We start from the raw sequence: 24,995 nt of genomic DNA on the forward strand, positions 1-24,995 counted from the left end.
CAGTCCTGACAGGGAGCACTGGTGGAATTGGTGAGGACAATCGTGCATCTGGTTGCACCCTTTCTTCTTGTTTCTGGCGGCACTGTGTGGAAAGTGTGCTCACCCTTTTCAGGGAGAGCAAGCCAAGCTCCAAGAATTCAAGAGAGCACGAACTAGTTAGGATTCCAGACAGAGCTTGTTTCCATTCTGGGATGCTCAGCATTTCTGGAGATGAGGCAGTAGCAGCTCCAGTTCCTGAAGGATGAATTTTGGAGTGGAAAGGAATGAATGGGTTGGGCCATAAGATGGAGTGCTGACCAGATTCCCTGAACAGGATCGACTTGTAGGGCTTTGGCTGTCTATCTGACTTGGCACTCTTATGTTCTCTACTAGAAGAAAAACAAAATCAAGGAAGGGCACAGAATTGCTTCCAGGACTGCAGTCAAGTGTACTTTAAAAACTCTATAGGTTAACATGGAAGAGAAACAGCTATATTGTTCCTCATGAAACCATGGCGTCTACAATGCACTTCTCTGTGGAAGTCTCAGATATGTGCAGACATCACCCAGGCCCACCATCAAACGGTGCTCAGCATGGACCTCTGCCACTTCCTCCTCCTGCAGAGTAAGTGCCAGAAAATCTCTGATGGGCACAGAGTTATTAGTTTCATCATAAACTTAGCATACGCAGCCAAGTGTACCAGTGAGCCAAGCAAACTTGAAGGGCATGCATGATCTCCTCCATTTAGATACAACTTCACGTGAGTGTGTGAAACTGAAACCACACACCGTAGCACAGATTTTAGCAGCATCGTTGTTCTGCTACTGAAAGAGAAGGTACCTGATAGCAACAGACTATCATGAGGAACTAGGATCTCTCATAAAAACCTGGAGAGGACAGGAAAAACAAAACAAAACAAAACTGGGATCTGTCACAAACTGAAGTGTGATTCTTATTATGTGTATTTACAGCCATTGTCCAGTACAAATTATTCACCTGGTGCTCCAGCCTCCCAAATTCACCCCCACCAGCACTTTTGGACACCTCAAACCCTTTAATGATGTCCATACTGATGGTTTGGGGTTTTTCAAGGGCAGCCAGGTGAAGTCGTGCATGGTACATACGGCTGGATGGCTGGATTCTAGTTCTTTTGTGGTCCTGCATGGTAAAGTGAGATACTCTGGTTTGTGTGTGTGTGTGTGTGACAGAGCCCTGTCTCACCCTGTCTAGTTCTTGTGAGTCATCATGGTTTCCATTTTACATGCTGTACCAAGGCAGGTACCTTGTGAGGAGCTGGTGGCCCTGCGACAGGGTGGGAAAGGCAACTAATATAACCCAATCTGCAAAAAAGGGCATTAGGCCATTGACCTCCCCAGGCACCATGGGACCAGACTCTGCTCTTTAGAAGCAATAGCTGAGGGCCATCTGTCTCCATAGAAGGAAGGGACGGAGCTCCTGTGGGGTGGGGATGTGGGAGGTTCCCTCCAGTGTAGAGTCCAGCTGTGCATGGCTTACCTTCTGTGAGAGTTCCTGTTGCTGTTCACGTGCCCTCGCCCTGTGCAGCCCGGAGTGGGACACTTGAGCACATTCTCATGCATGGCCAGAACTTGACGGGAGAGCAGAGAAAACAGCTAGCATTAAAACGGAGAAATGGCCAGGAGACAAGAAAGCGCAATCATTTCAACACAGGCTCGACTGGTTTATGACAGACAATCCTACAAACGTCTGCGATGGGCATGGTCAGGAAAACACATGAAGGAAGAGATAGAAGGCTGTCTCGACTGTGCTCTGATTAGCACGCAAAGCAGGTGCACTGGTGGGAGCTGCAGGGATGGGACAGGGAAGCAGTGCCTCCCATGTCTGTGTCTCCCATAGGTTAGCACTAGACACAGATCAGCCCTGTATTGCACGGAGCCTGGGTGTTTGAAAAACACGCCTGTGCTCTGGATTCCACAGGATTATGAAAGCAAGACAGGGATGAATGAATAGTAGAAATGCAAACCTTATTTTTTGAGTAAAATGAATTAAAATCTCTTTCTGTTTAGGATATAAACACTTCATTGTTCTTTAAAAAGAATGAGCTGGAATAGTGAGAGCTATGCATTTTTTTTACCATGTGAAATTGACAGGTGGGAAGGACACAGAAATGATTTCTGGGGCATCACCAGGAGAGAACTGTGTACACCAACCAGCACTGGGAATCCCTGGCTGGGTTTCATGTCCTCTTTTCTGGCCCTTAGCGACCACTCCGCTGCTCTGGGTCTGGGGCTGCTTGTGGGGTGAGGGCTGCTGGGGGAAGTCAAGGCAGCAGGAAGCTTTGCTCCTCCAAGCTGGCTCTCTGAAAATGCTTGGGGACATGGAGGAAGCTCCCTGACAGCACAGTTTACCTCAGGCCCAGGTGGCCATGCCAGGGCTGCTCCAAGCAAGGTGTGCCAACACCTGTGATATCTCTGTATTTTTTGTAAGTCTCCTCAAAAGCAGTCTCCCTCTCTCCCGCTGAAGTCTGCAGGCTTGCTGGCACTGCAGTCTGTGGCATTTGAGTTCATGTCTTATGTCCTTATCACAGTCTCTTCTTTAAAAGCAGATTCCACCATGATTTTTGTCTTTATAGCTCACATAGCAATTGCCTTGCCCTTAAATAAAGCTGATGCTTTAGAAATACTGATTAAAGCATTGAGAAGACAGTCTTCAGCTCATTTCCTGTGGAGAATCTGTCATAGGAGGTCACTTTCAGAGGGTCTAGGCACAGGTCCATCTTAGAGGAAGAAGTGCCCCTCTCGATCTAGTAAGCTCCTCAGTCTGCAGTCTTACCTGCCCTCTTCTCTTTCCCCCAGGACCTCAGCTGAACTTCCTCCTTCATGAACAGCACACGGGCACCTCCCTGACACACCTGCCCTTTCACCTTAATACACACATTTACTTCCCCTTTAGGTTAAATTTTTTTCTAAACGTAAAATATTCCCTGGAGACAACGAGCACCCTTTAGGCTTGGCTGTGGCACACCTCTCACACTGACATGTCTGCCTCCTGCTAGGTGGAGAGAGACCTGGCACGGACCACACCTGCCACGGCGACTACCTGCTCCCTGTTTGTGGGCCACCTCTGCAGCTTCAGAGCTGGCTCGGCCCCTCACCACTCTTTCCACAACCTTCTCTGCGGCACGGATGGGAGGCTTCAGTCAGCACACCCAGTGGCCCTTCTTTCCTCTTGGGCATCATTTTCATACTCGGGCCTTTTCCAGAAATGCTGTCTCTTCGTGTTTTCCTGGTCCCCTCGGGCTTCTCCTCTAGCTGCTTCCCCTCCTCTGCCTCCCTTTCCTGCACACTTAGGGCTAGGCTTCTGTTTTTGGCTCCTTTCACTCTTGCCATTCAGTCTTGGTTTCTAATCACACCACTCAGAGGGTACCTTAGACCATACCACACTGACTCCCAGTGGCCAGCCTCCCCAAACCCGCCGGGAGCAACATGCAGCAAGTTAAAGGGAAAAGGACACAGCATGCCCTCCCCTACCAAATGCAGCCCTGTTTCTGAGTTTCCTACCTCTATGCCTCCTCACATGCACTCACGGAGGCATCAGCTCCATTTCCCTGCTCTCCACTCGTGCCATGCACATGCGGTGGACGGGACATCCTGCCAGCCTGTCTTTGTGATGGCCCCTCCCCCCACCTCTCTCACTGCCACTGCCTTTTCTCTGCCCTGATCTTCATGGACTCTGATGGCAGCCTCCAGGAAGAGCTGTGGATCCCTTCTCTGCCACACAGGACAGCTGGGACACCTCCTCAGGGCAGCCCAGAGTGCTGGGAACTGTGACCCGGATGTACCACAGTCCTGCACACATGGCCAGTTAGGCATGCACTGATAGAGACCCTGCCAGGCTTAGGCTGGGAGCTCCTTCAGTGGTGCCCTCTACAAGCCCAACTGTGAGTGGCAACACCTCCCCTGCATTCAACTGGACAAAACTGATGTGGGGAAGCCAGTCCAGAAAAATAAAACCGCAAATGATCACTATGGGAACCTTCATCTTTTGCAAACATTTTTCCTGGTATTTTAAGGAACTCCCTATGATCAAATCCCTAGAGATGCTCTTGTGCTGTGGAGTGTTTGTAAGGCGAGGTCCACCTGCTTCCTCCCCTCCTCAGGGGGCACCACTGGACTGAGCAGAGCAGGGGCAGGTCTGTACCATGCTCAGCTGCTCAGGCACAGTCCATGTTCCTAGCACATCTAGATGGTTCCTGTGAAAATACGGAGTCAGGAGAAGTCTCACTTTCTGCCTTGAAGGCAAAAATCTATTCCCTGAAGAAAAATCACACACACACATTTTTTCTCCCTTGCACACTAGCTCTAGATCCTAAAGTCACATTTTGTACAGAGAAGGTAAACACGCCTGGCACCATGTAGGTAGTTAGGACTGAAGTGGGTACTTGAAGCCCAGGTTTCAGAGGGGACATGGGCATGGGGGTCAGAGTGGACTGATTTACAGCTTAATAGCCCAGTTATGTATTCAGGCCAGTTGGTACCTGCTCAGCTCAGCTTTAAAAGAACACGGAGAGGACCCTCAGTTGCCAACCTCTGTGCAACCCCTGAAAGAGAAGGGTGAGGGAGACCCCGACTCCTCATCTGAAAGACAGGGCCCACCCTACCCTGCAGGGTTTATGGGCATTGAATGGATTAGTGCGAGCCAAGCACCCCACCCACACCGTGCTCACACGGGGAAGCCGCCTGTAAACCATGCGTCTCCCTGTCATGTAACACACGGGATTTTACACACACCTGAATTCATTTATTTGCACAACTCTTCACACTTGTTCTCAAGACAGCTACAGGAAACATGAGCTTATTATTTTCAGTTGCCCTTTGAAAACCTGGAGACACAATAGTTTCTAAAAAGATGTTACCTGAGAGGTTCAGCTACACCTGCTTTCTACGGCTCTGATGCTACCAAGAGCTGTTCTTCATTCTGACAGATATGGCCTCTCTGAGATTTCAAGGCTGCCCATTTTTGAAGGACTCTACTTGAAATTCCTTTAAATGATCAACTGGTGTGGTCTTGCCATGTGGGCAGCTGGCTCTCTCACTGGAAGCTGAGGGGGAGGCATTTTGCTTACTTATGGAATGGCAAACTCACATGCTCATTTCTGAAAATGTGCAGAACAGCCCATTCTAGCTGACTTTGTATAGGTGACATACTTCATTGTCAAGAGAAAGCTAAACCAAAACAGGTATGTATCAATTTGTTCCTAAAAGAAATTAATTTTTCATAGATTTATTCCATATTATCAGAACCTAACCACTAAAAAATATGTAAAATCAAATCCGCCTGAGTTAAACCTCCTTTCTTAAAATCTTCAGCGTGGAAATGCCAGGACCACTGTGCTACGAACCAGACCGTGCGAGCAGAATCAATGGCTCCTCTGCTCTGAATGCTGAGTGGGTGAGAGGCAGCAGGCCAGACACTTGGGCAGGAGTCAGAGCAGGTCAGCGCTGGATGAGATGTCTGCAAGACTGCCTAGTTCAGTTCTTTAGCTTGTTCTGTGCCCTGCCTGAGGTCACAGGACCAGAGTCTCCTTCCAGGGGCAAGGCCTATTCTCCAGGGCCAGCCTAGCTCGCAGCAAGGACCCAGAAAACCCGGGGTTGAGGGTGGAGGTGTCAGCCCCACTCATTCTGTGGGCTGCCCGTCAGGGTCAGGGGCGCTTCTCAGCTCTGGCTGCACTGCGTAGTGTGATGGACATGAAGGTCAGGGAGGGATGACAGACAGATCCGTAGTGCCGCCCGCCGTGGGGAGCGGCAAGACGTGGACTTACTTTCTGGAGGGACCCTATCTTTGTGCGGGCATCCAGACAGACTGCGGTGATGCGGGTAAAGCCCAGTTACATGGCCGGTTCCATCACACCCGGGGGTTGGACACTTGCTCTCTTTCTTTTCTGTTCTCGAGGGATCTAAAAGCGACAACAGGTGTCAAGAGAATGAAGGTTTACCAGCAGAAGACAAAGGTGGTTATTCAGCAATCTGAAGAGACCTTTGCTAAACAAAGAAATAAGGCAGGTGTCAGGGACAAGCGGGACATCAGACTTTCGCTTAGGTAGCTTTTAGGTTTGCGTGGTTCTTTTTCAACCTTATACAGTGTAATCGTCAATCAGGAAGTTTTCAGTTTTATCCTAAAGAAAAAAAACAAGTCTATCCCTAACCTTAACTCTTAATTGGTTTCCCGTGTGTTACATGATAAGCTGTGTTGCTCAAAGAAATTAATGTGAGTAGTGATGAGACAGTGACCTTCTTAGAGCACAAAACTCCATACCATCATCATTCAGCAATTTCTCTGTGAAATTCAACCAAAATCCCTTCAGCGGAATCCCTTCTTACCCAAAGTTCTGGTCGCACCCACCATAAGCTGTAAAATTTTATTGCCATTGGACTTGATTGACTTAAGCCACACTGTTTCTTGGCACAAATAATTCAGTGCTTTTTGGGAAAGAAGCTGAACTCTCAGAAGGCACTGTAAGCAAATGACCAGAAGGGTGGAAGTCCCACCTGGCAGAGGCGATGAACAATCAAAAATGCTTCAGAAGCCGCTGGAGCAACCATTGGGTTTGATTTCTTCGTCTGTACTTGGAACCAGAGGAAGGCTCGGGTACTGCTGTGCGTGCATGCACAGGGTTAAGAGGTAATGCGTGTCTAGGGCCCTGTCGGCATCTCTCAGGACCAGTCAAGGCCGATCAGAGCAGACGTCTGGTCCACAACTTAGTGCTAGATACCAGAAATGTAGCGATATTGCTAATGAAACCATTTCCACACCCAGAACTGACCACAGCTCACAATCATGCAGTGTAACAACTCCAGGAAGTACTTCTGAGGCCTGGCTCAGACCGAGCACTAAGTCAAAGTGTGTGACAATGGATTTTCAAGCTAGGTTTTGAAAACCAGTTGCTCAGATCACCAATACGCAGTGGTTGTTTTGGTTTAGCCCAGAGAATGTTAGAGTTTTCTTTAGGGGTTTAATTCTTTTACATGGGTCTCGTTCATCAGGCCAATCATGATTGTTAGAAAACACATGTCTTACTTTTGGCTAAGAATTCACTGATATAAAGGAAAAAAAAATCTGAGTTTTTGAAGGTTTTGAGCTCTTACATACTTTCTTCTTAAGTCATTTATGAGAGTATGAAAGAGACGGGGCTTCTGGGAATTTTTAAATGCTGCTGTGTTCACATGAAAGGCACTCCCTGTCCTTTTTTATTCTACCCAAGGTGACTGTCAGGCCCTGGGACCTTTCGGCTAGCACTGGTGAGGAGGTGTCCTACACCCCATTATCAGCACTGTCCTTTAGAGCACACAGGTCCCAGGCTCCAAAAACAAGCCTGGGGTTATGTGGTGTTCCTCAGTTTCTGATACCTTCACATGTCAACTAAATGACTAGCATGTTGTTGACTTTTGAGGAATTTCATAATAATATTTGTAAAATTTAATCAATGTCTTTATGGAATAGCAAGTGCATAGTAAAACTTTCAAAGGAAAGTACTGATTATTTAAAACCACAAGCTAGCAGTTGAGAGATTGTCAACTAGATTCAAATGCCTTGTGAAGGATAAAAAAGCGAGGTATGACCTTATTTTTCATTAGTTGATGATTTCATCAGGATATTATGATTTCTTACAAATTACGTTATTTCACATATTTGGAAAGTGTTTTTGGAATTAAGTGAAGATTTTTATAAAAACAACGTGGCTCAAAAGAATTTCAGGTTTTGTAATCTCCTCTCGATGTTGAAATCCTGGTTGAGATGGGGTTGGCCTTCCCTCTGTGTTTTCTTATTTCCTGCAATTTCAATTTTTTCTTTTGAGAAAATATTTAAGGAAACACAAAAAAACTAATCAAGCAGAGACCAACAGTTTAAACAAAAACCTTGCAGCAACTTACAGAAAAAAATTGTCTATGGGTTTGTCTTGTCCCCTTCAGTCCCTGTGAAGGTGTGGGAGGCAGGGGACTCCTCTCCTATCAGCTCACGATTTTGGAAATGTCACTCATCAATCCTTTAAATTGGTTGGAATATTGTGGCGAATGAAAATGGACACAGTGCCACCTACTCTTTGCTGCAGGAGCTGAGCCTGGTGACTGGCTGAGTAGATTCTGGCCATGTCCACTGCTAAGCAGGTAAGATGGAATACCATGGTTTTTATTTTTAAAGGAACCTTAATCTCTTTGCTCCACTTTTTGGCCTTTATTTATTTGGTTCTGAATATAACTATGGACATATTCAAAGGAAACTCAGAACAATATAGAGAGTGCTGATGGAAAAAGGAGATAAATGTGTTCGGAGGCAGAAGATCTGGACAAACTGGTGGAGGCAGAACTCAACGCCTTCCACCTCACAGCTAAGAGCAGCCCCAGACCCCCTTCTCAGGGAAAAGCGTATCTCAATTCTTGCTGTTCATCCCCCTCCCTGCCCCCATTCATATAGGGGAAGCAAATGGTTTAAATTTCAGTTCTTGCACAAAAAAGCAAAGCAAATTAACAACAAAATAAAAATAGTTGAATTTTGCATAAAGCTGTTCAGTTTAGCAGACAACAGAAAGCAAGAAGCCATGGCAGCACCGGTTCTGCCACACCCACCAGCCTCTAGGGGCACACAGCGTATCACCACTGGGGACAATCACCACCGGGGACCGTCACCGCCAGCGCTCCGCCCAAGAGCCACTGTTGAGAACTCTAAAACACAAGCCTAAAGTACATTTGCACAACAGCGGCCACGTGAGAAGGCGCTATATCCTCATCAGAATGCCTGGTTCCTGTACAGAGCCCGAAAATCCAACTAAAATTTTTATAGATAATTTTAGCACGTCTTATCATAGAAATAGTTGCATAATTTAAAACATAGACTGTTTCTCAGTCTTTACAAGGCCAAAGCAAGCCTGAAGCTCTGCTGAGCTGAAGACTCTATTTCCTTTTTAAAAACTACAATGCCCTTCATCACAGGCCACATCATCACCTGAGAGGGCTACCGGTGCCCACACACGTGACAACCAGGAACCCACTGAAGGTGGCCTCCAGTGGGCAATTGGCCAGTGATGCTCAGCTGGCCACAGAGCTATGTGCACACATTGAGAGGAGAAAACACCTTCGCCACGACAGAAATGGTGCCACTAGTCTGGTGGCTTGATGTTTGCACAGCAACTGATTTTCAAACCTAAATCCTGAATCTCATTATCAGACTGAGGAAACCCAGTGTTCATGAAACCCAGAATAAAATGAAAAGTAGAAAAGGGAACACTTTTGGTGCTAATGTAGGAGGAGTGAAGGAATTACCAATTTCATTCGTGAAATGACTTCTTATTTAGTTCTAAAAGGATCTTAAAAATGAGATACTCACAATGCCGTGCTTCTACACGGACTTGAGTCGTGACCTGTCTCACACTGTGCATGGACAAGAGTGCTGCTGTAAAGGCCAAGTGACTCACTGAGGCTGGGCGTGCAGGTGTGGCCTCCTTGCTGTGTCTGTGTAGTGTATGTGTATATAGTTAAACATGTGCAAATAGACATATGCAGACACGTGCCCACATATTTTGTAAAAGGAAATTCAGCTAAAACTATCGTGTTCGGTAGTTTTGAGAGTCTCATAACAAATTATATTTGAGCAAAGAGCAGTCACTGTTCCCCCAATGCAATGGGGTCAGCAGGGTGGGGCGAACAGACTAAAGAAATTGCTATTGATCTCAGCCAAGGCCACTCCATGCCTTGCATAGCAAATGGCCTCCACTGCCCGGCTGTTGTGGGTAATTAACGTGCCCTCACTGCCCTTATCTGGTGTCATCGGTCATCCTGGTGCTGTTCAATGCTATCAGGGGTGTTTGTTGTGGGTGCAGTTTTGTCAATAACTATCATTGGATGATAATTTTATAAATCATGATGTCACCTACCCGATCCAATTTACAAAATGTAAGCCTGACCTCTGATTGAGTCATTGTTAATAAGCCCTCGTGGTTCAACACAGATCCTGGTTCACTTGCTGCTGCAAAGAGCACGGGCTAGCTCTAATGAATGCTCCACGTCACAGGATGTGCTTGGCACTGGCCCTGTCTTCCCAGGAGTCTGACTTCCCTCTGAATGTCAAGTTGTTCATCTGATCTAATAATAGGACATTGGGCTGCTGTGTGTAGTTCTCAGACAGTCATTTTATTTGCTCCTCAGAAACATTGGCACAAAATATAGTTCTGGAATAAACTCTGCAAATGTGCGTCAGAGGTAAGGCTGAGTGATTTTTGCACCGCCATTGCAGACTACCGTCAACATCTCTCCCTAGCTCGTGAGGCAACTTACGTTAGGTAGAAATATTACCTTTACCATAGTATGGCTTTTTGACATGGCTGTCACTGGACTTGGGCTTTCTGTCCTCCCCAGGCAGCTGTCTTGGAGACTGGTCCTCATAGGATCTCATATTGTCCCTCCGCCCAGCATCCATGGCCATCTTCTCCCGCATGGCCTTTGCCCTTTCACTCTCCAGGGCAATGGCTTTCTCCAGCAGGGTCAGGTTGCCCTTGGTCATGTCAAACACCTCCTCAGACCTGTCTGAGTTCACTGACGTTATGTCGTCATCCCTCTCTTGACACCCGTCCTCCTTCGCACAGCTGGAGAACGTTCTAGACCTGGGGCTCAGCTGCTCCTCCAGCCGCATGAGGTTGATCATGTCCGAGTAGCTCCTGTCCGGCGTCCTCCCCGGGAAGTCGTCCTCCTGTCGCACGTGCGGTCGCAGGGTCACGCTGGGAGGCTGGCTCCTCTCCTGCGGGTTGGTCTCGCTGAGCTTCCTGGCCAGGTCGAAGCACTGGTTCCTTAGACACTCGAGGCTGCTCAGACACACCTCCTCGTCGCTCTCCTCCACCACCTTCTCCATGAGCCCGTTGTTCATGGGCTTCCCCAGCATGACGTAGTTCATGTTTCTGCTGTCCTGCTGCGACGCACCGTCCACATAACCCCTGTCGTTGATGTTTTCCGAGAGCACCACGCCATGCCCCTGTGCTAACAGTTTAAGGGAGTCCACCGTTTCCCTAACGACATCACTGTCTAAGTCCAGACTGAGCTCGCTTTTGCGACCCAGGTTTTCGTTTTTGTCACTGTCGTCTTCCAGGCTATTGGAGGTATTGCTGTTCATTTCCGACTCAGTCCTGGCCCGGTACGCCGCGTCCTCAGCGATTTTGCCAAGATTCAGCAAAGACTTGGCCACCAGTTCGTCATAGTTCTCATACTCATCGTTGTTGTTGTCATCCTTTTCTGGGTCTTGCATTATTCGAGTGTTGTGACAATTCATTTGATGGTCTTCTGCAAAGAAAACAGAGAAGACAAAAGGAAAAGAAGAGAGAAGAGTGGCTAGAATTTGAAGTTTATTGCAGCAGCATGAACAGCAAGCTACCAGCAAGTCAAAGCCTGGTTAGCCTAGCACAGAGCCACAGGTCCTGTCTGCAGCTGGGAATAAGCTGTACTAAAGAAAGGAGGCCACTGAAAGTACTCACTGTCAGCTATTAGCTCCCGAGTCAATGTAAAAGGCAGGGAGATGCAGTGCACATAATGTTGAAATGTGCATCTGCACTTCTGAAGCGAGGGTGAGTTACTGTCTGCCTGGGCTTAATTTACAGGCTGGCAGTTGCCATACTGATGGGGCTCATCCTAAAACTGATTTCTAAGAGTTCACGAACTTTCTTTTTGCTAACTCTTAAACAGATGGTTGCAGCAATTGCTTTTAAATGGTTTATTTTTGCAGTCATACTTAGGCAAGACAGAAAACCTCAGACTTCTGGGGTTTACACAGGAAGCACCATGTTGTCATTACATGTTGGGGCTGAGAGGAGAGTTATTTTAAATCTGATACCTTCCAGACAACTCACTGTGACCTGTCGTGAAGCAACAGGAACTCCTCAGAGAAAGTGTGGGAGGAAGATCTGACTAGCTGTGCCTCCCGCACCCCTGTCTCCAGAGACTGGAGGCTGAGGGAGGGGAAAAGTACACAGAGGCCAAATATCTACAGAAAATCAGAACTGGGAGGGGTTGGTGTAAATGCACCTGCACCCCTGTCATGCATGGGTGTCGCATTCACTCAGAGAAATCTGAGTGAGCTGGGAGAAATAACGCATGAATGCTTATTCACGTGTAATCATTATGGAGTGTGTACTCAGTCTCAGAAAAGGCATTTAGAGAAACTCTTAAAAAACCCATGTTTAAGATGACATAAAACCATCTATTTTTTTCAGAAACCCACTTGGGTCTGGGATTTCTATTTCCACTTGCTACTCTCCATAACTGCTACCGAGTGAGATACAGTAGTAATACAGATAACATATAGCTACAAAGATAACAATATAGATAATAATCAATGGCTTCTCCCATGTACCCCCCCTCAGGTTGGATTTGGCTAACTCTGTGCCATTTCGCACCTGTTCTTTGTCTCCATGATTCAAATGCCAAAATTAGAACTTTTAACATTTACTGATGATCTCAAATTTGAAAGGTATATCGATGGGTAGTAAACACTAACTAGAGCTGACAGATCTAGACCTCTGGTGCTTTCAGTTTTTGTCAGTGGAAAAAAAAAGATTTGGAGCTCAATATAGCAATAACTGAAAGCAACATTCTTGCTATCCCACTTGCAGCCAACAAATACTCAAGATCTGACAACGCTCCCAAGCATCAGCCAGACCTATCCACCGTGGGAGAGTCAGAGAGCACCCCTAATCGCATGCAGCAGATATGCTAGCCTGGTTCCAGCTGTTAGGAACTAAGTCCACCCTGAGCCAATGATGTTTTGGAAATGTACGCATTCTATGTGCTTCTCACTTAGTGCATCTGCTATGTCCACAGGCTGTGATGGGAGCAGCCTCCTCGGATGTTCACTGCGGCTGTGCACAACAACTGTGGCCAGCACCATGGCGCCTATGGGAACCGACCAGGTGACGGGTTTATCGTCATGGTTTGAAGAAGAGAGAACATGATGAAAGAAGAAGTCACAGTCAGGCAGGATGTACTGGTTCCCTGATTTTCTCCTGGAGTTTGCCTACAGAACTCATCACGTGATCCTAGAGCAACTGAAGAAAGAGGAATTCATTGAAGGTGGTGAACAGACAGGCCCAGAAAAGCCTGCCTAATCCTTGCTGTCCAAAGGCACAGGGAAGCCTGCACTTGAAACAAGACAGTAGAGATTCCTGAAATGTAGCAGGAATGCGGTTGTGAACTCTTGGGGTTGTCTCCAGCTTACCTGCCTCTCCTGCCAGCTGCCTTATGTGACTGAGAAGCGCACTGCACCTTTTGACTACTGGATGTCTATTCATCTTGCCACCATGTTACCTCCTCCAAGAAGATGAAAAGAAAAATGGACAAGCCCTTCATGTGATTTCCCAGTCAGGCTGATGCATGAAGGTGACAAGGGGCTGAGAAGGGGGTCCCTTCCTGTGAGAACCCAGAGACCTCTGACTGCCTCCAGCAAACATCAGCCCAGATGCTGATGGAGACCGACAGGGGGAGCACACTGTGCACATTGCTTTGGTGGCCATGTGGGGATGAATACTAAATCCTAGGTTACGTTCTTGGACCTGTCACTGTTTGCTACTGATTGACTGTGTGATGCCAGTGACCTAAGCTTCCAGAGCTCCGAGGAGCTCATCTGGAACGTGGGGACACTAAAGCTGCTTGGAGCTCTCTTCCCATACAGGTTTCCTTGTCCTATGTGCCCGGCGCAGGCATGGCTAGTGTCATGGTGCATTCTCCTCCAGATGCTTGGGGAAGTGAGCCCATTGGTAAAGGAACCCTCAACAAGCAACACGACACACACAGATGCATAGATACCGCACGACTTGGCTTTTCTCAAGTTACTAATGCTTGGTGTCATTGAGACTTTGTGACCAGCAGCAAGAAACATGGGAATGGCTCAAGAAATGGCATGATGTGTGGCCAGAATTCCCTCCAGGTTAGCAGACGTTCTCAGGTTACCAGTGTGGAGCTATCTCAAAACGCATTTTAAGATGAGTAAACCTGTAGTACATGGACCAATGAAAAGAAACAGGCAGTCTGTCAATCCGCTACTCCACAACCCAGTTGCTCAGGATAAGTGTTAGAATGCCAGCTCTGCCTTACATATCAGGCAATTTACCCTTCTACTTAAGTCTTTGCTGGGGGTAACAATGAGATAAGGCACACGTAGATATGGGTTTTGGCAAATGCACCAGAATTTTCTGTGCCAGACAGAGATTAAAAAAGAGCTACAAACAATCCCCAGAATGAATAGTCCAGTCACCAATGTTTCAGGAGTCGGTGTTGTTGCTAGTTTCTATTTAGTGATTAATAGAATTCTATCAAAGAGCACTTCTTAAGGAAAATTAAAGTGCATGTTTATGTGCTAAGTAAGAGGGTGAGATTGTTTAGAGAGAGGTTCAAAGGGAAGGCCAAAGCCTTCCTCCCTTTTTGCAGCTTCACATCTGAAACCTGCCATCTACTGAGCTCCGAAGATCAGACATGGAATCACCTCTTAGGAGGTGCACCACAGAATTTCCACAGAAATTAAAGAAGTTTGGGTTCAGCCACTTCCAGGTAATGGAGCTGAGCCTGGAGCACAGGGGTGACTGGGGCTGAGCCCAGGTCACCTTCCTGTGCTTCATCAGCCAATCACCAAACTCATTTTGTTGCTATTACACATGCAGTTTTCATTCCCCTGTAAAATATTTTAGGTCTGAAGTACCTCTTTTGAAGTCTACAAACACAACCAGCCACAAGGTTTCCCGTGATCTCTAGAGGGTGCTTTGCTCCACCCTCAACCGAGGCTGTGTGAACAAACAGCGGAAACCCAAATCACAGCAGACCTCTCCAGGCTGAAGGAGGCATGGTCTGAGAGTGCACAGAGATGCCAAAGTATGAAAGACAGCTGCTTTTATGGCACTGAGTAGGTAATGCTTTTAAACTATGGAAATAAATTGGCATCAAAATATTATTTCCAACTTGTAAAAAGAGAAATTTGATAGTGTATTCAAAGATGGCAAAACAGTGATGGTGTTGTAATAGCAATTGCAGTGATAGAAGAGAAAAAGTGGCACATACTACACACACCATGTCACACGGACAGCAGTGCCATGTGTGATTAATAAGTGAAATTCCTAAGGGCAGAAAACAGTCTGGCCCATCCCGTCTTGTGTGGGGAGGTCGACCTGTCCCCATTAATGCTTACAGAGACCCTGTGAAAAACCCTCCAGGATTCTCCTCCTGAAAGGTGGCAGCACAGAGCCACAGGGCCAGTGACTTCTCAAGTCACCTGCAGTCAAATGGCAGAGCTGGGAGGCCATCCTGGGACACCTTACCCTTGTGCAGCACTACCTTTGTTTCCATAGCAACCAGACTGCTCAGTCTGCACTCACATGTTGCCTGGTGGGCCAGGTCCAGACTGACTAGATGTTCAGTAATTCCTTACTACAAGTGCAAATCTCTCTGCATGGCCATTCAGGTTTCTGCTGTTTTAGCATTCATCTTCTGGGTCTGTCTCCTTGTAATGCCCCTCATCGGCCTGGCATGGATTGAGGATGGATTTACATCACTAGACTTGTGCTGGGGTTGCCAGACTGGCTAGCCTGCTTCCCATCAGGGTTCTGATTAAAGCTTTGATCAATTCTGGTGTGGGAAATTAGGTAACTCTAGAGCAATATTCAAGATAACCCTGATCTGACCTGACACCTCCAGGTGTCAGGGAGTCATGAAGGAACTGGGCAGGTAGGAAGAGATGGAGGCAGGTAAGAACCAGGATGAAAACGTGCAGAAGGGACGGGAGGGACCTAAGGGCAGATGGTGACATCCTCATCATTCTGTTTCATGTAATACACCTGTGAATTCTTCAGACCAGACCAGGAACACAGCTTACCTCCTCTCCAGTCCTCCTTCACTGATCCCAGGGCCACCGTGAAATCTACCTGCCCTCTTATCACAGATATAGGAGCCCGCTGCTGCTCAGTGCAACGGCTCACAGAGGCCCAGCCTCTGAGCTTGTGGGGACAAGGCTGCCCTCCCCATGTCCTGTGTTCTGGTCACAGAGCTTTTCCTAAATCAGTCTGGGGATCCTAGTACCACACTCTGCCTCTCCCTCATCCTCAACTGAACAGCAAGCACTGAGCTGGAAGACCTCTCAGAGCCCTTAAACGCAAAAGTCTTCTAGATCAGCAAGATTGGAGGGGCTGGCAGGGGTGGGGCAGAGTGAGTGAGCGTGCCCTTGCGGCCAGAGGGTGCTACCCTGCTTCCTAGTTACACCTTTCCCCCAGCGTTGCTATCTGTCTCACTCCCACTGTCATGGGACACTTCCAGGATGTGTCTGTAGGTGGTCACACCTAGCCTTCTGAGTCATCAGAGGCTGACACTATCCCACCAAAAGTCAACTTCCACTGCCCTCATCAGCTGTTCATTCTCTCCAGGGTCAGCCATTTTCATTTTCTCAAGCATAGGCTATTTGTGTCACAGGAATGATAGCGATGGTCCATCCAGGGTGTCATGTCACCTTTGGAGAAACACAGGTCTTGAGGGTAGAAGCAATCTCCGTCTCCTGTCAGCATACTGAGGTGGTGGCACAACCTCGGCTGCTGCCTGCTTTTTCTACATGGCCTCCAGTTCTTTTCCATCACACTCAGATACTTCCACTGCCTTAAGAGCTTGTAGATATTCTGAGGATGGTGAAGCAGAGTGACCTCAGACACAAATTTCCAAGAATTAAGAAGACATGAGTTAGGAAAGTGTTTATTTGCTGGGCCTCATGACCATCCTGAGAGGAGGCCAGCAAGAATGCACTGGTCATTCCAAACTGAAGGCATGCTGCATGCCAAATGGACCCTCTCAGATCTCTGGTTTGAGTGAGAGCTCAGGAGGGACCCAGGATGACAGCTGGCCCCTGAAGGGTGGGGATGGCCTTTACACAGAGTCCCAAACAACAGATTCCAGATCTTTCTTACATCCAGCCCCTGGAAGGGCCCCTCTAGCATGAGCTTGGTTCTTTGTGTGAATGTAGCATCACCTCAGGGCAGAGGGCAAGGAGCAAGCATTCCTGGTCCCTGCAGGCCCCTCTTTTCTGGTAAGTCATTCACTTCTTTCTTGCTCAATAGGTGTGGTCATGGTGCAATCCTACCTGGGTGTTTTTCTAAACCACAGGATGTTTTTCTGCCATAACCTTTCTTCGACAGTCCCAAAGCATTCAGTGCTAGTTCACATCTAAACAACATCCTCGCGAGGGCACACATGCTGAGCAGGTGCCCAGGCAGAAGTGGCTTGGCTACTGGGGGACAAAAAGGGACACCTGCCGCTGAGGGCTGTGAAGGGAGAAAAAGCAGAGGTGACTGAAATTCTGTTTTTAATTTACTAATAAATCCTCAACTCTCTCCTAAAAGTTGTTTGAAATGAATGATTGACATCTGGCATACGATTTCCTACGGTTTGTAAAGTTTAGTTAAAGTTAGCCAGGACTCTTTTTTCATCTTCCCAAACTGTCTGTGTGGACTGACCAGAGGGCTCAGGTCTGAAGGTAATTTGCAGGCTCCTTTCCTGGCTTTTGGAGACTGGCACAAGGAATCCATCCTTTTCTGCACACACCGTGTCTGAGGAGGAAGAAGCTGCATACTCTAGGGTCCCACTGTTATGACATCCTGACTCACGGTTCTTAGTGAGGTGACAGGCCGGGCCACCCTGGTGGGTAAGACCTCCTTCCAGCCCAGGCCTACTCTTGCATCCCCACTCGAAGGAGAACAGGAGCTGCTGACAGGTAGACAAACAGGACACACCTGGAGCGGGTGGCACTATAGCCAGATGGATGACCCTGCACCTGGCTTGGAGTGGCGCAGTCCTGGCACCTCCTCCTCCGCTCCAGGTGCACATTGGTGGCCCGCAGTCTGTGTTGCTCCTTCACACAGTACCTCGGACATGGTTTTGGTTTATCAAATGCAATTGCTCAGTGTATTTTCAGCTGTTTTCCCAATGGTGTGTTCTGTCTGGGCTTCAGCTTTCTTACCATAATGTCTGTACATGGTTGAGACCAACCTACTTATCTGCCCAGGCAGCACGTTTACTGGACTGGAGTCAGTTTGCTCCAGGCCTGCATGCTGCTACTGTCTTTTGCCTCTATTGTGGCACCTCCGCTTCCACGCTGAGAGTGGCCAGGTGCACAGAGTCTAGCCCCGTGTGGAGGAACAACAGCTCTGACAGGGGTCATGGGGCATATGCCAAGAATGTAGCTTTAGGCTGCAGAAATTGCTGGGTCTGCTTTGAGCAGGGAACGAGGTTCCAACTCAAAGTTCTTCAGGACCCTGGACAGTTCTGAGTTCCAAGGGAGAAGAGTCCAGTGGCTCATCATGCAAGGAGAGGTTTAAGGGTTTTGTGCTTCATCTGGGGGCTGCAAGAGATAGGGTCGAGGAACAACACTGAACAGACAAGGCTGGCCAGCAGGACACCACCAGCCACATGTGGTGACTGCAATGTGGCTGGTGTGAATGAGAAAATGAATTTTAAAGTTAAACAATTTTTTCTCATTATATTCGACTAAAATTTATTAAATTTAATTTAGTTACACTTAAATAACTCCATCAGGCTAGGGGCTGCCCTGTAGGCTAGCACAAGGCCAGAGCTTAGAAGCTTATAAAGTTGACCTGTAACCGTGACTTTTGTAACCTGCACACATCATTTACACCTGTGACTTCAGGAAAAACACCCATATTCACGAGGGAACAAGCTGCTGCATAAAGACTTGTAACCTAGGTCCTGTGAATGATGCTTATGGAATGTGAATGAATGAAATTTCATTTTGGAAAGTTTTGAGGGCTTCTCCTGATGACACCTGAGGTATTTGGCTTATCTAAATTTGGGGATTTAAGAACAGTCGAATAGTCAGAGCGTCCTACTCACTCTTGAGATCAGCTGAAACATTCTGTCTCGGCATCTCTCTCTCTCTCTCTGTCACTGTGTCTGTGTTCCTATCTTGCTGTCTTTCTATCTGTCCCTGTCTGTCTCTCTCTCTCTCTCACACACATCCCCCAAAACTTAGGCTTTTATTTTCAGCTCACATCCTTACATTCTCCATTACTGTTCATAGCGTTCTAAATCTGCTCCTGTACTATAAAGAACAACCCTGTGCCACTCTGTGCCTTTGGCATGGGACTATGAAGTCCCCCTCTGAGGCAAGACGTTGAAGACCATATCCAAGGGAAGACGGAGATATATCCAAGACACAAGGTGTGGTCCAGGCTCCACTTGTTTCCTAGGAAAACTAGGAACAAGCATCTGAAGAGAGACACAGAGCATATCAGGGTAATGATGGTGACCATAACTGAAGGAAGATGAAACTGTATCCAAAGAAAGATGAAGACCTGAACTGAAGGGAGAAGACCAGCTCCAAGCAGGGGGACCAGATCCAAGGGGGGGATGAAGGAGTGAGGCCGGAAGCGTGAGGAAGGTATCAGAGGAAGGGTGAAGGCCACATAGGAGGATGATGGAAATGATACCTGATGTCTTCCAAAGTCTGTATGTGTGTCTTCTACTGATTTTACCTAGTTTTTCTAAAAAAAAACAAAAATAAAAATGTCTCATGTGATCTGCACCCGCTGGGCACACAGCAGATACACTGGTGTTTGAAATGAGAGCACTTGCCCTGCCCTAGCCTTAGCAGACAGAGCCCTCCTGTGCCATGCTGGCCTGGCCCTAGGTAAAGAGCGAGAGCAGAAGAGTGAAGGCAGGGAGATGGCGTCATGCCGAGATCACCCTGGACTGTCAAGTGCTCTCCTTAGGCTGTGGAACACACAGGAGGGAAGTAGGGCTGAGTCCTGGGACCCCAGTCTGTGTGACATATCACACTGAGGCTCAGGGAGGCCCAAGGTGAGCAGCATGGCTGGGGCTGCAAACATGCTTCTTCTGAGTCATTGCACTACACCATGACAAGCTGGCACCTGGAGTAAAATAAATGAGCAAGACACACCTGATCCTTTAGAGCAGACCTTGGAGACAAGCTGCACAAGATCACGTGAGACCTGTGATCTTGTGTTACGTTCACTGCTATGTGAGCAGCTTCTCCCGACTCTGTGTGTGTGAACAAGCTAGCTCACACCTTAAGTGCACATGGTGTGCGGGTTCAGCCAAGTTTCCTGGCTACAGTGATGTTTCTGAACAGTCACAAAACATAATACATAATTAGATTTTAAAATTAGGCAAAAAGTAGTTTTCACAAAGAAAGATTTTTTTTTTATCATAGATGATACCTAGAAAGATCTCCTTATAGGATTCCTCATCCCCAAGCCTCAGCGCCACACACTGCAGCATACCTGCTTTTAAGGGTCCTACAAGAAGGCTTTTGTGAATGCAGGGAAAGGCTCATTTTCAAGATGAGGAAATCCACTCTATCCTCCCCCCCATCTGTGTCCACAGCTTTCTCAAGAGGAAGGCTTGTGTACTAAACATACCATCTTTGTTCTGTGTTGGTCTCAGAACTCACTGCTGTTTCTGCTGACTGCAGGAGAAAACTGGCTGGCTAATTCTGATTTCACAGTCTGTCTGCACTTCTGCTCACTTCCCTCATCAGGGACATTTCCCTGAGAAAGATGTAAGAGGCTAATTGGCTAATCAACATGGAGAAAAGCATCCTGAGGGAAGCGGGAGGATTCAGAGGCCACAGTGCAAACTGCTCATCACCTTCATGCCATCTTCCTCCCCAGGGCTCCAGCCACGTACCCCAAGTTATCAGGACACGTTAGCACCTGGGGGCCTTGGCACACCCCAGGAAATTTGAATACTAAAATGTTTCTGGGAGGAGGAATTCACCCAGCATGGTTTCTGTCTTGAATTCCCATTTTAGAACTGAGTTTCTGCAGAAAGGACATGCCCGGTTGGAAGACTGTCTCAAACACCAGGCTATTACATGGTGGGGGCCGTGGGATCAGGGTGCTGATCCCTGGCCCACCTCAGTTACTTCTGTAGATGACAGGAAAGAGTCCATCATACTTGGCTAACAGAAGCAGCCTCACCGGCTTGGTCTCCACACCCCATGTTTTCAGTCAGCACATGGGGCACAGAGAAGGTTCTTAACACAACCATTCACGTATCCCACAAACAACCCACTGCTCCTCTCAGAGCAAACGTGTGAGGATGCCAGCTCACGTGGTTGCTGCTGGACGTGGGGAGCATGCTGAATCCGGAGGCCCTCCAGAGAGCTCCTGCCCTGCAGAGTCAGCCGATGGTCATGGGGACTGCCTTTCAACGTCCAGCTGTCCAGGGCAGCCCTGAGGGCCTCAGAGGGCAGAAATGTCACCCCCGCATTTCAGCAGTGGAACATTTGGACACACCCGTGGGCTTTAGCAGTCTAGAAAGCTCATGGCTACACTACTCCTCCCATGTGGGGAGATACAGTGCGTACTCAAAAGGATGTCTGAGGGCTGCGACGTGGCGCAAGTGGTAGAGCACCTGCCTAGCAAGCATGAGGCCCTGAGTTCAAGCCCCAGAACTGCCAAAAAAAGGGTGTGTACATGTGCATGTATAAAATGAAATACACGTGTATGTATACACATGTGTGCACACATATATTCAAAGAATTATTCTCTCTGTTGGACTTCAGTGTGGAAGTAACACTGTAACTTATAGACATCCCATATCCATTTCATGTCTTTCTCTAGTCATGAGGATGCCGAAAGAAACATCATAACGTACAAAACCTGCTATGGAAAATCTAAAAGTACTGAGTAGTAATTTACCTCTTAGTAAACACGAAGTTACACAATCACTGTATACTTTGCAAAGAAAATTCTGCATGCCAAAGCACAGCCTGTGATAGGTAAACTTTACAATAAATACAGTATTGACCAATTAAATAGGAACTTAATACAATCTGAAGTAAGTTACTCAGGTACTCTTTGCTGCTCTTCAAAAAAGAGAAATTAATAAGAAGAACATGAGTTCTCTAAGAAGAAAAAACACCCATAAAGCCTAACTACATATCCACCACTTACGGAAAATAACTTCATCTTAATAAGCCTCAGTTTCTAAGTGGTGCAGTGAGAATAAGACTGTCTACCCTACCTAGCTCCACGTAATCGATGTGAGCACTGAACTTCTACACGCTCACAGGCACACACGTTATTAGTGTGGCTTTGGCTTATGTGTAACTGCCATGCTCCAGGATGCCTGGAATTAAAATAAATGCTTCACTTCCAAGTTCTACATAATATTCCTCCCACAATCTGTGAGCTCCTATTGTAATAATCTGGTGATTTGTATAAATTTGTTTTATCTAAAACAAAACCTCTCAGTAAATTCCTCATTTCAATTTATAATCAAGGTAGGAAATGCTTCCACCAGTGAAGGAAATGGTATCAGATTAGTATAAACAATCTGAGCCTTTCAGTGGCTCCTGAGGCATCAGCCCAAGCATTGTCCTGTGTGTGCCTCACTGCCCCGAGTTCCTCGTGCCGGACAGCCGTCTCCTGCACCAGAGCATGGTGCACCTGCCATGCTCCACACTGATGTGGTCAGAGCACCATGCTTTGAACGCCCTGCTTTCCTTGTAACTTCACTGTCTTCCTGTCCTCAGGGAGGTCTGCTGCTGGCCCCTGGTGTCACAGAGCTATGATGTCAATGAGGAACATGGAGACCCACCTCAAGACAGTGACCAGACACAAGGAAGGTGCCTCTATGTGCACCACTTGGGCATCCTGCACTCAGTGCGCTGCTCTTGGGGCTGTGTGACCATCACAGCGTGAGTTTGTTTGTTGACAGTGATTTGAGCACTGCCTTTAGCAGCACAGTAAATGCAAAGTGCTCCATGAAGATATGAAAATAGGACTTTGACAGATTTATGCCTTTCAAAGCTTATTTTTAGTAAATTAGGCACAACTAGGAGTTCGAGCATCAGAATGGACTCCCAATCAACAAAGCTCTACAGTTTCTTTGATCTGAAAGCTTCCTGGAGATTCCTGCCCCTGATGCATGATGATGTATTCAGAGTGTAATCCATCAGGAAAATTAGTGTGATCCGGCTAAATGGGGTCTTGTGGGGCTCCTCCAGGGAGGGTCTCTCTGCCCAGAAAGCCTTCTGAGAGTCTCCAGGAATCAGGCTTATAAAGTGATTTATTTCCAGGAGAAGATCCTCCAACTTGGAAATCAAACAAGCCTTTGGTGTCTACTCCAGAGAAACACAGCTATCTCATCTCTTCCTATTGTCCCCCAGGCCCCAAAAGCCACCACCCTCACCTACTCTGAATGGTCCCAGACTTCTGGGACTTGCAGGGGAGGCTGTCTGAAAGGGGGTAGAGGATCATATTCTCTGTCAAGGGCTCTCGGTCAAGTGGATGCCTTACTCCCATGGCTACAGACCATCTAGTCTCACAGCTGCTCACCCCCTGGGCTCTTCTCCTGTAGTTTGCTGGGTCACTTTCAAGCCTCCTAACATGACTGTGGAGGTTGCTCAGTAGGGAGTGGACGCTGACTGTGGGTTCTAGAACCAGCACCTCCAGGTTGGATACGAGTCCTGCTCTGCATCACGGGGTTTGCCCTCTGGGACCGGCTCCCTCATGGGCTCATACTCAGCTCACACAGAATGCCTGAGCAGAGTGACCAGGCCACATGTGGCCAGGTAGCTAGGAATGCCAGGACCTACACTGTCATTACAGTCTCTTGTTTGATGGCTCTGTTGCACATCCATTCACTGCGCCTGCTTGCTAGGATTATTCCAGCAAATGCACCTTTTGTTTTGCTATGCTACCTGGCTTACTAAGCAATTGTGTTGTTCTAAGTGTTCAGGTGAGAACGAGCCAATGCAGTCCCATTCTAACACTGTCTCCACAAGGCTTCTGAGTAACTTTCAAAATGTCACTTTGTGTATTTCAAGGTAGATTACTTAAAACATGGCCCCAAACAGACTAAAACTGGAAGTTTAATTTCAGGAAGTGGAGAATAGGGCTTAAGCTTGGTCAAGACCCTTGGTCAAAGGGTGCATATTTTAAACCTCCTGCCTTTCTCCATGGCACACGAGAACATTCTTAACTCAAATGTTAATGCCTATTGCCTTCCACATTTAGGATGGGAATATGAAAGAACAGCATTTTATACTATTTCAGTGATAACCACTGCCAAGATGCAAATAAATGATCCACCAATCCTGACAATCAATGGTGTCACCCTAAACTCCACACAGTCGATACCATGTCCAGAAACAATTTGCCCAACTGGTCTCCTCTCTGACTTCCCATGCATCTCATTTCCCAGAGCTATGAGCTAATTACCGACGCTGCACGCTTCATAAACAGTAGGCCGGCAGAGTTAGCAGCAACTCTGTTGGCCCGTGTTCTGTTTTGTCTTGTCAGACAGTCCTCACAGTGTGCCATAATGTCAAGACAAAAAATATGAGGAGAAAAAGTTTGTATTTATTCAATTTGTGTGTGTGCATGTACCTTTCTTTCTCGATCTGTGTGTATATATATGCTTTTACAAATGTAAAAGTGGCAAATTGTTTTTCTAAGAATCTTAAACCTGGGTTGGAGGTGTGCCTCGAGCAGTAGAGTTCCTGCCTAGCAAGCGTGAAGCCCTGAGTTCAAGTCCCAAAAAGAAAAAGAAAACCACTGTAAGAGTGTAAGGTTATCTCAAGTGACCATGCTTCTGACAGAGGCCTGGTCATTTACACCTGTGCACAGGAGTAACAACTTGTGACTCACAGCTGTGTGACCTAGAGAGCTTCCTTCCACGGGGTGACCGTGGCTTTGTGTAGAAGTTAGCTCTCCTGGAATTCAGATTCTCAAAGAGCTTTTGAGTGCAAGGAAGAAGGATGAAAAAAAGTGTTCCCTCCACTGTGTCATCATTCTCTACGTTTCTGTGAGGCAATTCCTCAGTCAATGAAGACTCTAAAAGACTAGAGAAAACTCCCACTTCTTTCTAGGAAAAACATGACCTTTAGGGAAGCATTAGTTTCCAAGCCATAGTTTTCAGTCTTGTTCTTACAGAAAACGACACAGAATGAGTGCGCTACAGCATATTGCAGAAACACCCCCGTGAGCACAC

At 47.2% G+C, this 24,995-nt stretch overlaps 1 protein-coding gene across 17 annotated transcripts in view; it reads right to left on the reverse strand.

Moving 5' to 3' along the window:
• Positions 1–24,995, reverse strand: part of Myt1l (myelin transcription factor 1 like) — a 414,622-nt gene that overhangs the window by 88,930 nt on the left and 300,697 nt on the right. For 14 of the 17 annotated variants that reach the window (XM_074049071.1, XM_074049083.1, XM_074049072.1 and 11 more), the window contains 3 exons: positions 10,305–11,282; positions 5,780–5,914; positions 1,495–1,585 (listed from right to left, as the gene is read on the reverse strand). In XM_074049071.1, coding sequence (XP_073905172.1) covers positions 1,495–1,585; positions 5,780–5,914; positions 10,305–11,282 — 1,204 coding nt within the window. The remainder of the gene's footprint in view (positions 1–1,494; positions 1,586–5,779; positions 5,915–10,304; positions 11,283–24,995) is intronic. The other 3 variants (XM_074049080.1, XM_074049084.1, XM_074049082.1) reach the window with 1 other exon arrangement.

The sequence above is a fragment of the Castor canadensis genome, chromosome 12 (genome assembly GCF_047511655.1).
Source record: "Castor canadensis chromosome 12, mCasCan1.hap1v2, whole genome shotgun sequence".
NCBI classification, from domain to species: Eukaryota; Metazoa; Chordata; class Mammalia; order Rodentia; family Castoridae; genus Castor; species Castor canadensis.